Consider the following 13,927-nt stretch of genomic DNA (forward strand, 5'->3'; position numbering starts at 1 on the left):
AGACTCAGTTTCTCACCATGACTTTCCTGTCTCTCATTTTCCAGGAACCGTTCTGTTTCACTTGTCTCCCAGACCAGAAAATTTGAAACCACTGTGTTTTTTTATTCCTTGTAATCCGTCTGTTTCTTTCACCCAGATTACTCGTAGATTTCTCTATTTCCCCCACCACCTTCTTTTATGTGCTCAGTATTCTGCAGCCAGGAACCAGTGTCTAGGAGGTGGCTGACACATTAAAAGTGAGAATTTAAAGCGTTTATGGATGGGGCGTAGTAGGTGCTAAACATTAAACTTCCAACCCCTTTCTTCTTCTTTTTTATTCATTTATTTAATTTTTGGCTGCATTGGGTCTTTGTTGCTGCGCACGGGCTTTCTCTAGTTGCTGAGAGCGGGGTCTACTCTTCATTGCGGTGCGTGGGCTTCTCATTGCGGTGGCTTCTCTTGTTGGGGAGCATTGGCTCTAGGTGCGCGAGCTTCAGTAGTTGTGGCATGTGGGCTCAGTAGTTCTGGCTTGCGGGCTCCAGAGCACAGGCTCAGTAGTTGTGGCGCACAGGCCCAGTTGCTCAGCGGCATGTGGGATCTTCCCGGACCAGGGTTCGAACCCGTGTCCCCTGCATTGGCAGGCAGACTCCCAACCAGTGCACCACCAGGGAAGTCCCAACCCCCTCTCTTCTTGATCAGTCTTTAAATTACTCTTGTCCTGAGGCTAATCTTCTTCAATGCTTTTTCAAAGTACAGCTCTTCTAACGAGGAATCCAAACTGGTAGCTGACAGTCCAGGCTCTCAGTTATCTGACCCCTCTCTTATTGTATCACTATTTCCTACTTTATTAAATCTCAGGAAAAATTTATTCACCTTCTTCCATGTGTAAGCAGAGGGGATTTGGACCTAGATGGGACTAATCCTTGTCCATGCCCCCTCCCCAGGGACAGACAAACCACTGAAATGGGCCTTGCACTAGAGTGAGGTGTGCCTGCACCTCCGCTGAGTCACAAGGTGGGAGGAGCCTGGCTCACCCTTTACCGCCCCTCACCCCGCCAGTAATTATTGGAACTGCTCTGAGCTCATGCTGCCCCCTGGTGGTGCTCCCTTGGTAGGAAAGTGGACTTGGAAGTCAGGCTGCTGAGATTGGATTTCCTTCTACCCTGCTGACTCAGCTTAGGCAACTTTCTTAACCTCTCGAAGCCTCAGTTTCCTTGGCTGTAAAAAGGGACAATAAAATACCTACCTTGCTAGGTTACTCTGCAGGTTGTAGTGAAATAATCCAAGTAAAGTGCCTAGTGACTGGCCTGTTGTAACTGCTCATGTCACTTGCTTTTGTAGCCTAGTTACTGCTGCTACAGTTACTGTTGCTGCCATCAGTTTCCTTATTCTTTGGGAAGAACGTCTAAAGAGTTTTCCTCTTTCCTTTGACAGTTAATTCATACTTCAATTGTGGACACGACAGTTGTGTTTCCTCATCGGCTAGGCTTGCCTCACAAAAGATCCCTTAAAAGCCTAGTGGCCGACTACCTGCGGAGAATCATTCAGGATGATGGTAAGAGCCTGCTTGTTCGTGATAAATATCAGGATCCTAAGTCTGACTTGAGTAAACCATGAGGTTCATGGTAAAGGTCTACTGTTTGAAATGCTGCCCTGTGGGTTCTCTTCTTGGGTAGAGAATCCCAAAGCTTCTGCTTAAGTAAAAAGTGTTCCATGCTCACTGCCTGGTATAGTCCTAGATGTTCCACAGGCATCAAAATAGCAATTAAACTGAGACTGGTGACCACATCATGGTTCAGCAAGTTGCCTGACCTTGGAATTCATGCATAAAACTTTTGTTGGGGCTTCCCTGGTGGCGCAGTGGTTGAGAGTCCGCCTGCCGATGCAGGGGACACGGGTTCGTGCCCCGGTCCGGGAGGATCCCACATGCCGCGGAGCGGCTGGGCCCGTGAACCATGGCCGCTGAGCCTGCGCATCCGGAGCCTGTGCTCCGCAATGGGAGAGGCCACAACAGTGAGAGGCCTGCGTATCTCAAAAAAAAAAAAAAAAAACTTTTGTTGGTGTAGATCTAATTCCATTCTAAATTTTGCTGTGTACCTCCTTTCATATGTGATTTTCGTTAAGCCTAAAGAGATTCTAAAATTGTTTGGGTCCAAGTTCTCTCACCCAGGGTAAATAGTGTGCATTGCGTAAGAAGAAGTATAGCTCAAATTCAATACATTCATGCGTGCACTTGCTCTGTAGTGGATTGGTACAGAGGTTTTGCTCTCAGAACTTTTTTTTCTTTTTGGTTTTTCTGATGAAAAATACCCAACATTAAACAAGTTAACCTAATACAACAAGTACAGCCACCAACTATCCTGTTAGTGGCATTGTGATATGCATGAGATATGTGTCTGGCTTGGAATGGAGGTTAGTTACTCTGTACATTTCATGTATACCCATATAGGCCCCACTTTTGCACAAGAGGGAGAAGAAAGTTAATTTTGAGTATGTTAAAATTATGTTATAATGCTGTATGTTTCTACAGATGCTCCGCTGATCATGCCATTTATTGTACAAAATACAGATTTTACTTTATGGTCTTTACTCTTTCATTCTCTGTTTATTAGACACTACGCAATACCATCTTGCAGAAAATCTTTAATTTACATTATCTGCTTTGTTAAAAATATTCATATCTCAAATTCCCAGAAAATGCTCTTATCAAATTTGTAATGTGTTCTACTGAAAACAATCTGGAACCATGGACACAAAAATATTTCACCTAACAAAAAATACCCTATGTAAAACAAAATCTTCGAAAAGCTATATAATACCACAGTTCTCTCAGAATAACACAAGTAAACAATAATATACCATTTTAGAATTGTGGTCCATATGATTTTTCTCATTTAATCTCGGATGTCATTTATTATTTTCACCAGAACTGTAGGCTTGATATTTTGGGTAGATTTCATCTACTTTTTAAAACCATGTCATTTTGTATCTAAGGTCACTCTTTGTCTGGAGAGGTGTACTTTTTCTAGCGTCCCTTATTTCTGGCTTCTTTTTTTTTTTAATTTTTTAATTTTTTTATTATTATTATTATTTTTTTTTTTTTGCAGTACACGGGCCTCTCACTGCTGTGACTTCTCCCGTTGCGGAGCACAGGCTCCGGACGTGCAGGCTCAGCGGCCATGGCTCACAGGCCCAGCCGCTCCGCGGCATGGGGGATCCTCCCGGACCGGGGCATGAACCCGTGTCCCCTGCATCGGCAGGCGGACTCTCAACCACTGCGCCACCAGGGAAGCCCATTTCTGGCTTCTTGTCAGATCTCTGTCGTTCAGTGGTACCTGTCACTTTGTTGTTGTATCTCCCTGGAAACGAGGTTCATGGAGAAAGTACTGATGTGCTATCCAGTCATAGCAATGTAGTGACCACATGACTGAGGACAGGTTACATAGAGAAAGGGAGATGCTTGTTCATCTGGATTTATGTAAAACATTTCTAAAGCAACCAGTAGGGGTTGTCCTAGGTATGAAATAATGAAATATTGATAAGTGGCCAGTGGTAATTTTGTTTCAAACTCAAGACTTCGTTTTGAGACCATCCGTGGGTAACAGCACAGAGTTGTCTATGTCTAATGTGCTATTTTATATTCTATACTATTTGAAGGTCACAATTCAAGTGAAAATGCAACCGCCTGCATGGAACTGGTACTCTGGAAGGTAAAAGACGACCTGAAAGGAAAGAAGTAACCACTTTGCCCAAGAATATCTTAAACCTCTGCATTGCTTCCGTGACTACTTGGCCTCCACTGCTGGCAGTAGAGTTTGGTCTATAATAACATGAGGTTTCTCCATGCTTTCAAAGAGAAGAGGAGAAGGACAAGCACTGTTGAGGTCTATTTATTACATTTTAAAGGTTAAATTTCCACAGTGATTTCTAAAGTTGTGACTGGGGACGAGCGGGGGAAGGAATTAGGTTTTCTGGAATTTGACTCATCTTTGTAGGCAGTGTACAAATAACAGTGGAAGATGGTTTGAAGTTGAAGTAATGGGTCCAGGACTTTCACAAAGGTCGTTTCTCAGGTTACTTAAATTCCTTTTTCTCTCTAAATACTTAGAACCATTATGCTGCTTGGAGATAGAAACATCTTTACCTAACAAAATTGTAAGTTTTCTTTAGATCATCTATATAGAAACAGAAGTGGAGATTTTCCTCACAAACTATATGGAAGTAAATGTAAACTTTTCAGTGTACTATTAACATAAAAGTTCTGGTCATTTGGCTACTGTGTAATGTGTTTTTAATCTAACTGGTGTATTCTTACTTGATATCAACAACTCACTGATTTTTTTTTTTAAGGCAGTGTCCTATGGCTCTTCTAAACACACTGAAATCTAATCTATATACCCAGTACTGGAATTGTCTAATTCCTTTAAGGCGTTGGTTCTTTCCTTCTTAATTGCTTTTTGATGATGTGGAAACTGGCCCATGGAAATGACATGACTTTATTCAATTTGACTATCGACCTTTGAGTAAGTATGAATCTTTAATATTAATGCTGTTAACATGCTACAAAACTACAAAGGTTTCTCTGCCAATGGTAGGGATGAGACCCAGAGCTGTCAATCGTATGGTCTCTGTGCCAGGAGTAAATTCAAGTTGATGGTGATGATGTGCCCTCAGTAAGAACACCTCAGGTTTGCTGCTTTGGTACTTTGAATTTACAAGTAAATCTTAAGTATCACTGAATTCGTTTTTCTTTTTAATTATTTATTTTTGGCTGCATTGGGTCTTTGTTGCTGTGCGCGGGTTTTCTTTAGTTGCTGCAGGCGGGGGCTACTCTTCGTTGTTTGCGGTGTGCGGGCGTCTCATTGCGGTGGCTTCTCTTGCTGCAGAGCACGGGCTCTAGGTGCGCAGGCTTCAGTAGTTGTCGCGCACAGGCTTAGTTGCTCCACAGCATGTGGGATCTTCCCAGACCAGGGCTCGAACCCATGTCCCCTGCATTGGCAGGCGGGTTCTTATCCACTCTGCCACCAGGGAAGTCCAGTTCCTTTTTCTTGATACCGTAAGTACTTCCTTAGTCATCTCTTATACTTGACATGAAGTAAATTTGTAATGATGTAAATTTAAAGTATTTTAAATATATGTAATCAAGAAGGTCAGGCTGCTATAGAAAAAGCAGCTGTTATTATGTATTCCAAAGCCACATGCAAAATTTGAAGACATTATCTACATTTTTCAGATCATCCTTGTTCTTGTTCAGTTCCATGTACATGCAAACCAAGAGCTGTCAGGAGTATCTCCACAACATTTGGGTAAAAAGCAAAATGGAACTATTCACATATATATACATATATACACATCTATCTATACATATATATGTATGTATATGTATATATAGTGTATATGTATATATAAATAGTGTATATATATATATATATATAGTTTATATATATATGTGTGTGTATATATATGTGTGTGTGTGTGTGTGTGTGTGTATATATATATATGTGTGTATATATATATATATATATATTTGGACCTACTTTCAATGGCTCTTCATTTGAGCCCCTACTTAGTTGATGCAATAAACGCTGCGACAGCCGTCTTGCTTTTGTTTTGTCTCCACTGCATATGCTGTTGTGGATGAAGAGCGTTTGGGACAAATACAATTTCCTGGTCATTGTTTCTGATGCATAAAGTTGAGCAGATGGCAGGAATATGGAACATTATGCGGTATGGCGAACTGTTAACATTGCAGCACAATTAAAAGGGATTCTAGTTCTAAGCCCTCAGTTCACATGGGAATACTACCAGAGGTGCAAGAAAACAGATTAGACAGTAGGATACTTCTGGAAGACATTTCTAATCTTGTGAGCTTGAGATACGTCTGGTGGCATATACCCACCAACTGCTCTCTGCATATTACCAACAAGGTAGAGGATGATAATTTAAGGTGTTTTTCTCAAAAGTATAATACAGACATTTGGCAATACCTATGAGACACATTCCTGGACAAAATGTGGGTAGGCAAGACATTTATTCACTTACTATATGATCTCAGTGTAGCATGTGCCTGCAGTATGAATGGTAAACTCACAAATGATCAAAACTAAAACTTTTTACAATGTGTAATACAGGTAGGGATGTTAATCTGATATGATGTCACATGTCTCCCAAATATAACTAACTAACTCCAAGCTTCCTATTTTAATTTCTTAATAAACACATCAATGTTATCAAAGAAACTAAAACTAAATCCTATTAATTGATCAAACTTATACTTCTCTCAAAGTTCTTAGGCATCTAAGGAACGAGATTTAAATCTGTTTTTCAGGGTTAGCATTCTGGACTGACTTGTGGGCTCTGGAAACACCTGACAAAGTTGTCAAATTATGAAATGAAATTGGGGTGGCTTCCACAGGTGAGGGGGAAATTTTAGAGATAGAAGAAGCTCTTTTATATTGCTTAGGTACAGACTTAAATCCATGTCCTGTAAGAATTCATACATTTCCCCTACTTTTCTCACCTGTGCTATCAGGGTCAGGTTTACAATATTTTCTTCTACACAGCAAGACATAACATCCAATATATAGGTAAATATCAAAAATATCTGGGACAATAATGAGTTATGCACTACAGTAATTGTACTCTCACACCTTCCTGTAAAGTCCATGTTTTTAGAAAAATATATTATTGCATATGAAACCACAGGCATTCTGATTCCAGCACATTCTTACTCAAAATAGTATATATACAGTCCTAATAGAGGGTACTATAGATTCACACACAGGGGTCTTACGGTGAATGTCCCAGACAGACAGCAATCTATATACACGTCCATATTCTATGTCACCTCTCTTGACAGAGACTTGCTTGCTTGGCATCAAGTTCTCAAGGGTCTCTCATGCTGGTGAAGCGAAAACGGAATATACAGCTGAAGATGGTCTGTCCTAGGCTGCTTCTTCGGCAGAACAGTCGATTCCTGCGTAGGTAAACTTCTCATAAAGCGTGGTATTCACGTAGGTCTAGAAGAACAAGAGTGGTTCAGAGACACAAACTGGCTCAGTCCTGCCTCTGCCAGGGGCAGTTACAGTAATACCCCAGTTTCCTTAGCTTGTTTCAACTCAGATGCGGATACTTGGGGGGTAGTTTTCTATCCTTATTCCCTCTGTTGTGTTTAACAACTTTCTTCCTGAAAAGCATCCCCTGACTTCTGCAAGTAGGATTGCTTCCTCTCACCTGTTTCAGTCTCCGGCTTCTCTTTCTCATGGTCTCTCACTGGTCCCTCCTGACACGCCCCACATCCTCTAAGGCCCCTTCCTCTGTCTGCTTCTCACCTCCTGCTGTGTGACCTCACCCACATCTTTGGTTTAATTACCAACTGGGTTTTGATGACGTTCAACATCTACTTCCCTAACCTAGATTTGTCTTTCGAACCTCAGGTCTGTATAGTCAACTACTTTCTAGAAATTTTGATAGAATGCCTGACCCTCCCCATAGTAACCTGTAGACCACGCTATGTTGTCTACCTGCTGTTTGTCCTTGGGCAAGTCACTTTTCACCCTTCTACGTCTGTTTCTTCCTCTATAAAATTAAAGGGTCAGGCTGTATGACTGATGAGATTTAAGATTGCTTCTAGCTCGAATAAGCCAGTTGTATATGTTGTGCTACTGTGTGTGACTGTATCTTATATAGGAATCTTATGTCCTCCAAAATTGTAACTTCCTCAAAGTTGGGTCCACATCCTTATGTCCCTCTAGCACCTAGGGTCATGCTCAGGAGAACCTGTTGACTTGTATCAACTTTTTATTAACCACAATAGACACATGAGGAATTCCACTTAAAGAACCCCTGCTTTGATCTCCATACTCACCTTTCGTTCTTCTAACATCCTGTTTAAGGACACCAGGATCTGGGCAAATGAGGGCCTTTCATAAGGCTTCTCCCGCCAGCATTGTCTCATGAGATCATACCTTTTGAAAACAGTGAAAGGGTTAAGTCTACAACTGTGCTTCAGGCCTGCGCACAGCCAGGTGTAGGGTATGGCAAAAAAGAGAATGTAGCCACCCAACGCATGGTCATCACGCTTAGCCAGCAAAAGACAAAAGTACGGCACCTAGGAAGATTCTGTTAGGCCTCCCATCTCCCCATCCAAGTCCCCTTTCTTCTCCCACTAGATCTAGTGCCTGCTTTAGTTACCACTCCCATGGGATCTTGGTCTCAGCTATTCTGATTATCTGGAAAGAACTGAGTTACATGTCTAGGGCAGCATGTCCCTTGGAATACCACACCTCTCAAAATGTCAGGGTTTTATTTTTTTTAAATGGCCCCATGCTCAAATAAATTTGCAAAATGCCACCCATGGCATCTTCCTCTTAGGGATCGACCCAGGAAAATCTTGAGAAGTCATTCCATTAAAAACAAGCTACCTTTTTAACCAGGTTTAACCTAGAAGCTTCCCAGACATAACTGATCACAGAACTCTGTGTCATTTATTTACGTCTCACACTTTCCACCTAGCTTAGGAAGTGCTGGTCTAAGTCAGTACTTTCTCAAATGTGGCCAGAACTACTTGTTAAAATGCAGATTCCTGGGACGCACCCTAGATGTACAGAATCATGTCTGGGAATGGGGCTCAAGATTTCACATGCTGACCAGGTGACTCAGGGGACCTGTAGTGCACAGAGGGCTCTCAACCATCAGCCTGGGGTGTTAGAGATTCTATCAATAGAACAGTTTGTACTTTAACAGAAGTTTCATAAGGGCTGAAAATATCACTCCTTATGGAATGAATCTCAAAAGATGACATTTTAGGGACTTTGTCCAATGATGGTTCAGGTACATCCAGGTTTTCCCAGGATGGTCTAGTTTTATATCTCTTGTACCATAACAATAACAGCACCCTATTTCACTCTTAGAAGTGGCTTGGTTTGGATGATAAATTACTTGCTCAGCCTAGAGCCTTGCACTCTTCAAATCATGCCAGTTAGGCAGCAACTACATTGGTTAGTTCTGGGAATGGCAACATCGCTAAAGATAATCATTATTCCCCTGAGAAGAATACTTATTCCTGGAAAATAATCCTCATAGAAGTAAGATTTTATGAAGAAAAATCTGTCTTTCTTAATATAACAGCTCTGAAATCTCTGTCCCCAAAGTTAGTCTCAAGGTTTCATACATTTAATTCATGGATAATTTCATGAATTTATTTCAGATCTTTTCTGCCTTTGTTGCCCTTTCTCCTTTCAACCTTAAGATTCAACCAAGAATCATCACCTTAAATTCCTCCTGGATTTCTATGCCTAGAAAGCTGTTATTCCCTGCCCATTGCATCACAGTCTTAGTTTCAAGAACCCCCTTGTTTCTGACTATATGGGGTGTGCATGTGTGCGTGCGTGTGTGCACATATAGGTAAACATACGTGTATGTATCAGATAGCTCCTTCACTAGAGTCAGTCCAAGAAAGGTACAAGGAGAAAGTCAGGATAAAATGGCCCCGGGTGAGGCCTGACTTACACCTCATCATCACAGTTTAGCGGCTTCTCCAATCTGTAGCCCTGGGGCAGCTTCTCGTAGAGTTCTGCACACGTCATCCCACAGTAAGGGGTGCCACCTGGAAGACAGGAAACGGTGCACCCTAAGCCCCCTCGGATGCAGAAGTCAGCATCTCCTGCCCTGAGGCTATACAGCCAAGGGGCTGGGAGAAAGACGGGGTGTGTCAAGCGATGCTGAGCACCCGTGGTGATCTTCCTCCGGAGCAAGCCTACCGCACATCACAGCTGGACTTCGGCTACAGACCGTGCTTTCGTGCGGCCACTCCTTAGTGCAGAGATCCACCACAGTCTCCTTCCTTCTGGTGCTATTCCTCTTCCCCAAGTCTGTCTACACACAGCACGTCTATTGTACCAATGACATGGATCTTTTTCCTAATTGGAAGTCTGTATTTATGTTATGCAATTCCTATTTTATCTATCAATGTTAATTAGAAAAGCAATACATGTTTACTGTGGAAAATACAAAAAATAATGCAGAAAAAAACTACATTTTAAAAAATCCTTCTGTGTGGTCCTCCCAGTTTTTTTCATGTGTAATATTTATAAAACCGGGATTATGGGAATTTTTTCTGGTTTTTGGCATGCACATTTTCACGTGGTATTAAATGGCCTTAGAAAATGTGACTTTTCATAATATACTGTCTTCAAGTTGTAGAAGTAAACTTATGACAGCTCTGTGACATCTGTGCACAAGCAGAGACAACTCAGAATGAAGTTCTTGACCACCAGGTTATTAGTATTAAATATGACATTAAACACAGGGCTTTCATAAAGAGAACCATGGGAATAAACACACTCAAACATGGAAACCCGTAAGGTTCTTTTCCCAAGTGGCGTCTGTTGGCACTGAGTACACGTTACCCATGAGATTATACGGTAAAGGAGTCCGGGAGGGGCCCACTCGCTTTGCCTAGAGCCTCACCTGGTAGGTAGACATGGATACTCACCTAAGCTAACAATCTCCCATAGTAACACGCCATAGGACCATCTGCAGAGGAACAAAAGAGAAACCAATAACCAGCACGTATGTTGCCCAGTCAACTTTCTGCCCAGAAAGCCAGGGCGACTAAGCCTAGGTCAGAAAAGGAAAAGTTACATGTCTGTTTCCTAGGCTAGGGCCTTGCACACAGCATGCATTTATCTCCTCTTCGGCCAGTGGAAGGATTATAACAGGGAAAGAGTGTTAGCTCTGCCAGAGCTCCCACTCGCTTTAGGTAGCGAATGCAAGGTGGAAAGCTGGAAAGCAGGAGATTCTAAGCCAGACAGACCTATGTCAGATCCCATCTCTGCCACCTGATACTTGTGTGACCTGAGACAAGTGACTAGAACTCCTGAGGCCTCTTAGTGTATTCTTCCAAAAGTGAGGACACCAATTTCTTAAAGTTATGCAGAGATGATGTGAGATAACATATAAAGGCACACACTGAAGACACAGGAACACTCGGGGCCTCAGTTCTTCCTCCTGAAAAGAGGGAACCTGAGCAAGAGGGCTCAGGCCTCAATCCCAACCCTTCCTTCCCCCGCCAGCCTGAGACTTGTCATGCAGGCTGCAAGCAGAGATGGTTCCCACTGTGTCTGTCTGCTTTCCATCCCTGCCACCTCTGATCCCCAGCAGCTACTGTGGGGCCACCTCCTCTGATCTAGGTCCTCGTGCTGAGGTCAGTCTGGGGAGTGGAGCCATGGGAAGGCTGGGATGCCCCTTGCTCCTCTGGAGATGAGGGATTCACCACTTGAGGTCACTCCTCGACATGCAGAAAGAAACCCAAAGCCTGCCACCAGGGAAAACTGTCCCCTCTGTGGCTTCATTTAGTCTGTGATTTCCTGGGATTAGTGATTAGCTTTATTCCCCAGACGGATACAATATTTCTGCTTCTCTTTAAAACCTCTGTCAAATGGATATTTTTCTGGGACAAAAAAAGAAAAAAAAATCCCTCAGCAGTGAGAGGCTTTACTTACACGTCACTGTTGGTTGTATACACGCTGTAATTTAGTGACTCGATCGCCATCCAGCGCACGGGGAGCCGTCCCTGGAGAGAACGAGGTGAGATGCCGCTTAGGCTGGACAGGGCCCCTTCCCAAGGCTCGCCGCTGGCGTGAAGCTGGGACTCACCCAAGTCCCCGGGGAGGTCCCCAGACAGAAGGCGTGGCAGACTCAGGAACTGTTTTGCACATGTCCCACCCACAAGTGTGCTTTTAAATTCAAAGACTTGCAAATTGTGTGAGTCCCACTTACCTCAAGGGGCCCCTACCACAGTTTCACATAAAGAAAAATAACGATGTGTGCAGACGTGTGTGTGTGGATGTGTGTGTCCTTTCGCTAGTCACTCAGTTATTCCCTTTGTGGCTGTCAGAGGCACTCAGAGGTGTGAAAGGAGAGACAGGCCTAGGAAGTAAGCTGTAATGCAGGAAAGGCTAAAGTGATGGGAGGAGACCGCGTGTGCCTGGAGGGGATTGTGCAGGAGTTTCCAGAGGAGGGGACACATGAGTTCGGTTCTGTAAGATGTGTAGGCACCATCAGGTGTATGGGGGAGGAAAGAGCATTTCAGGCCAAAGGGAAGAGTATGCCCGTGATTCACAGAGAAGGTGATGACTTCTAGCCAGTGCCACGTGCATTGGGTTTGGAGACAGGATGAGAGACACTTGCCCACCCTTTGGGTGCCTGGCCCCGACTCCCTCCAGGTTTGCCCCATTTCTTGGCTTATTGAGTCCAGGCTGGGGAAAATGAGATGTGGACTGGAAAATGTGAAGTTTGACTTCTGAGTTTTATTCCTAGTTTCCTCAAATTTGCTATGAATTTGGGTTCCTTTCCTCTCGACCCACCCCAGGAATACATGAACCCTACTGAGAGATGGATCCCTCCCTCCCAGAGATCTGTCCAAGCTCTAACAGTGGCATTTCAGCTTACATTAGCCAGTGGGTGGGGCAAAATCAGGAGTATTTAGGGGATCTTTCTCAGCCCCCCTCAAAACCAGAGCAGGCATTCTCCCAGACTCCCCTTCCATGAGACCAGCCCCGACCTGGATCCCAAGGATTATTCCTGAATGTGAAATTCTCTCCCAGTTCTGTATTTACTGGCACTATTTTGAAGCTCTTTCTGACCATAAATCCCAAATGGTTGTCCTGTACTTTAAGGTTTAAATATAAAAGTATCCTTTCTCAAAAAAGATCCATGGTTGCTAGGGGTGGGGTCGGGTTTAGGGTCTGAATAGGCAGAAAACAGGATTTTTAGGGCGGTGAAAATGTGTAAGATACCATAATGAAGGACATAGGTCCTTATAAATTTCTCCAAACCCATAGAATGTACAACACCGGGAGTGAGCTTTGATGTAAACTATAAACTTTGGGTGATTATGGCATGTCAATGCAGGTCCATTGGCTGTAACAAAGGTACCTCTGTGGCAGAGGATGTTGATGATGGGGGAGGGTATGCATGTGTGGGGTAGGGAGTATATGGGAAATCGCTGTGCCTTCCTCTCCATTTTGTTGTGAACCTAAAACTGCTCTAAAAAAAAATAGTCTTCTTTTAAAAAAGGATCCTTTCTCACATCTACATCTTCAGTGTTCTCCTCAACATCCACGCCTCCCTTCTCTCTATGTCCACCCCACCCCATCTGTCACCTGTTTTTCTCTCTTCCCCTTCACAGCTATGGAACGGAAAGAGTTGTCTCCATTTCCTGTTGGGTCTTTGCTCTCATTTACTCCCAACCAGCTGACCTCTGACCTCGTACCTCCTAATGACTGATTTCCATGCACACTTCTTCCTTTCTGTTTTATTTGACTGCTTTTGGATCTGCCCACATGTGTCTGTCCCTACTGCTATCACCTTGGTGCAGGCCACCATCATCTCCTGCCTGATGAAACCACCACCTCTCCACGGATCTCCCAGCCTCTAGTTTCACCCCGATGACCTGTTCTCCACACCACAATCACTCTAAATGGCAAGTACAACCATGTGGTTCCCTTCCTTAAAGTTCTTTAATGTCCCAAGATCCCCAATACTTAGGTGAGTCCCCAGATCCTTAGCTGGCATCCAAAGCTCTTCAGGACCTTATCCCCACTTGCGTTTTAACTCCAACCTTGCATTTTATTTTTTACTTATGGCCTTCCACAAGCATACACTCTTTTCCATAGTTACAATCACAGTGAACCTAACCATTCTGGAACTTTCCACACTCCCTTGGAAAGTCCCAGCCTTGCATTTTAACTCTCCCTTTTTTCTGCATCACACTCCAGCCATACTGAATTACTTAATGGCCAAAGGTTCCATGCTTTCCTTTGCCTCTCGATTTTTATATATACCACATCCTCCAGGTCATCCACTTCATTCTGACATCTCCAATATCTATTTGACATTTACTGTAAAGCTTCAGTGTGCTTCCTCTGAGTTCCCATGGCACTGG

The 13,927-nt window shown here is 43.3% G+C and overlaps 2 protein-coding genes across 3 annotated transcripts in view; one reads left to right on the forward strand and one right to left on the reverse strand.

Moving 5' to 3' along the window:
* LOC308618649 (uncharacterized protein) overlaps window positions 1-4,717 on the forward strand; it is a 42,478-nt gene extending 37,761 nt beyond the window's left edge. Inside the window, exons 10-12 of one of the 2 annotated variants that reach the window (XR_014016046.1) lie at window positions 1,414-1,534; window positions 3,637-3,863; window positions 4,330-4,717. The gene's annotated coding sequence lies outside the window, so the exon portion shown is untranslated. Of the gene's footprint in view, window positions 1-1,413; window positions 1,535-3,636 lie in introns of both variants that reach the window. The other variant, XR_014016045.1, reaches the window with a different exon arrangement.
* A 1,348-nt stretch (window positions 4,718-6,065) lies between these two features.
* LOC308618579 (angiopoietin-1 receptor-like) overlaps window positions 6,066-13,927 on the reverse strand; it is a 66,262-nt gene continuing 58,400 nt past the window's right edge. Inside the window, exons 18-22 of the mRNA XM_081236631.1 lie at window positions 11,484-11,554; window positions 10,475-10,515; window positions 9,490-9,586; window positions 7,847-7,946; window positions 6,066-6,998 (exon numbers count right to left, since the gene is read on the reverse strand). Coding sequence (XP_081092757.1) covers window positions 6,924-6,998; window positions 7,847-7,946; window positions 9,490-9,586; window positions 10,475-10,515; window positions 11,484-11,554 — 384 coding nt within the window. The 3' untranslated portion in view covers window positions 6,066-6,923. The remainder of the gene's footprint in view (window positions 6,999-7,846; window positions 7,947-9,489; window positions 9,587-10,474; window positions 10,516-11,483; window positions 11,555-13,927) is intronic.

The sequence above is a fragment of the Mesoplodon bidens genome, assembly GCF_964165515.1.
Source record: "Mesoplodon bidens genome assembly, chromosome: 6".
Lineage (NCBI taxonomy): Eukaryota > Metazoa > Chordata > Mammalia > Artiodactyla > Ziphiidae > Mesoplodon > Mesoplodon bidens.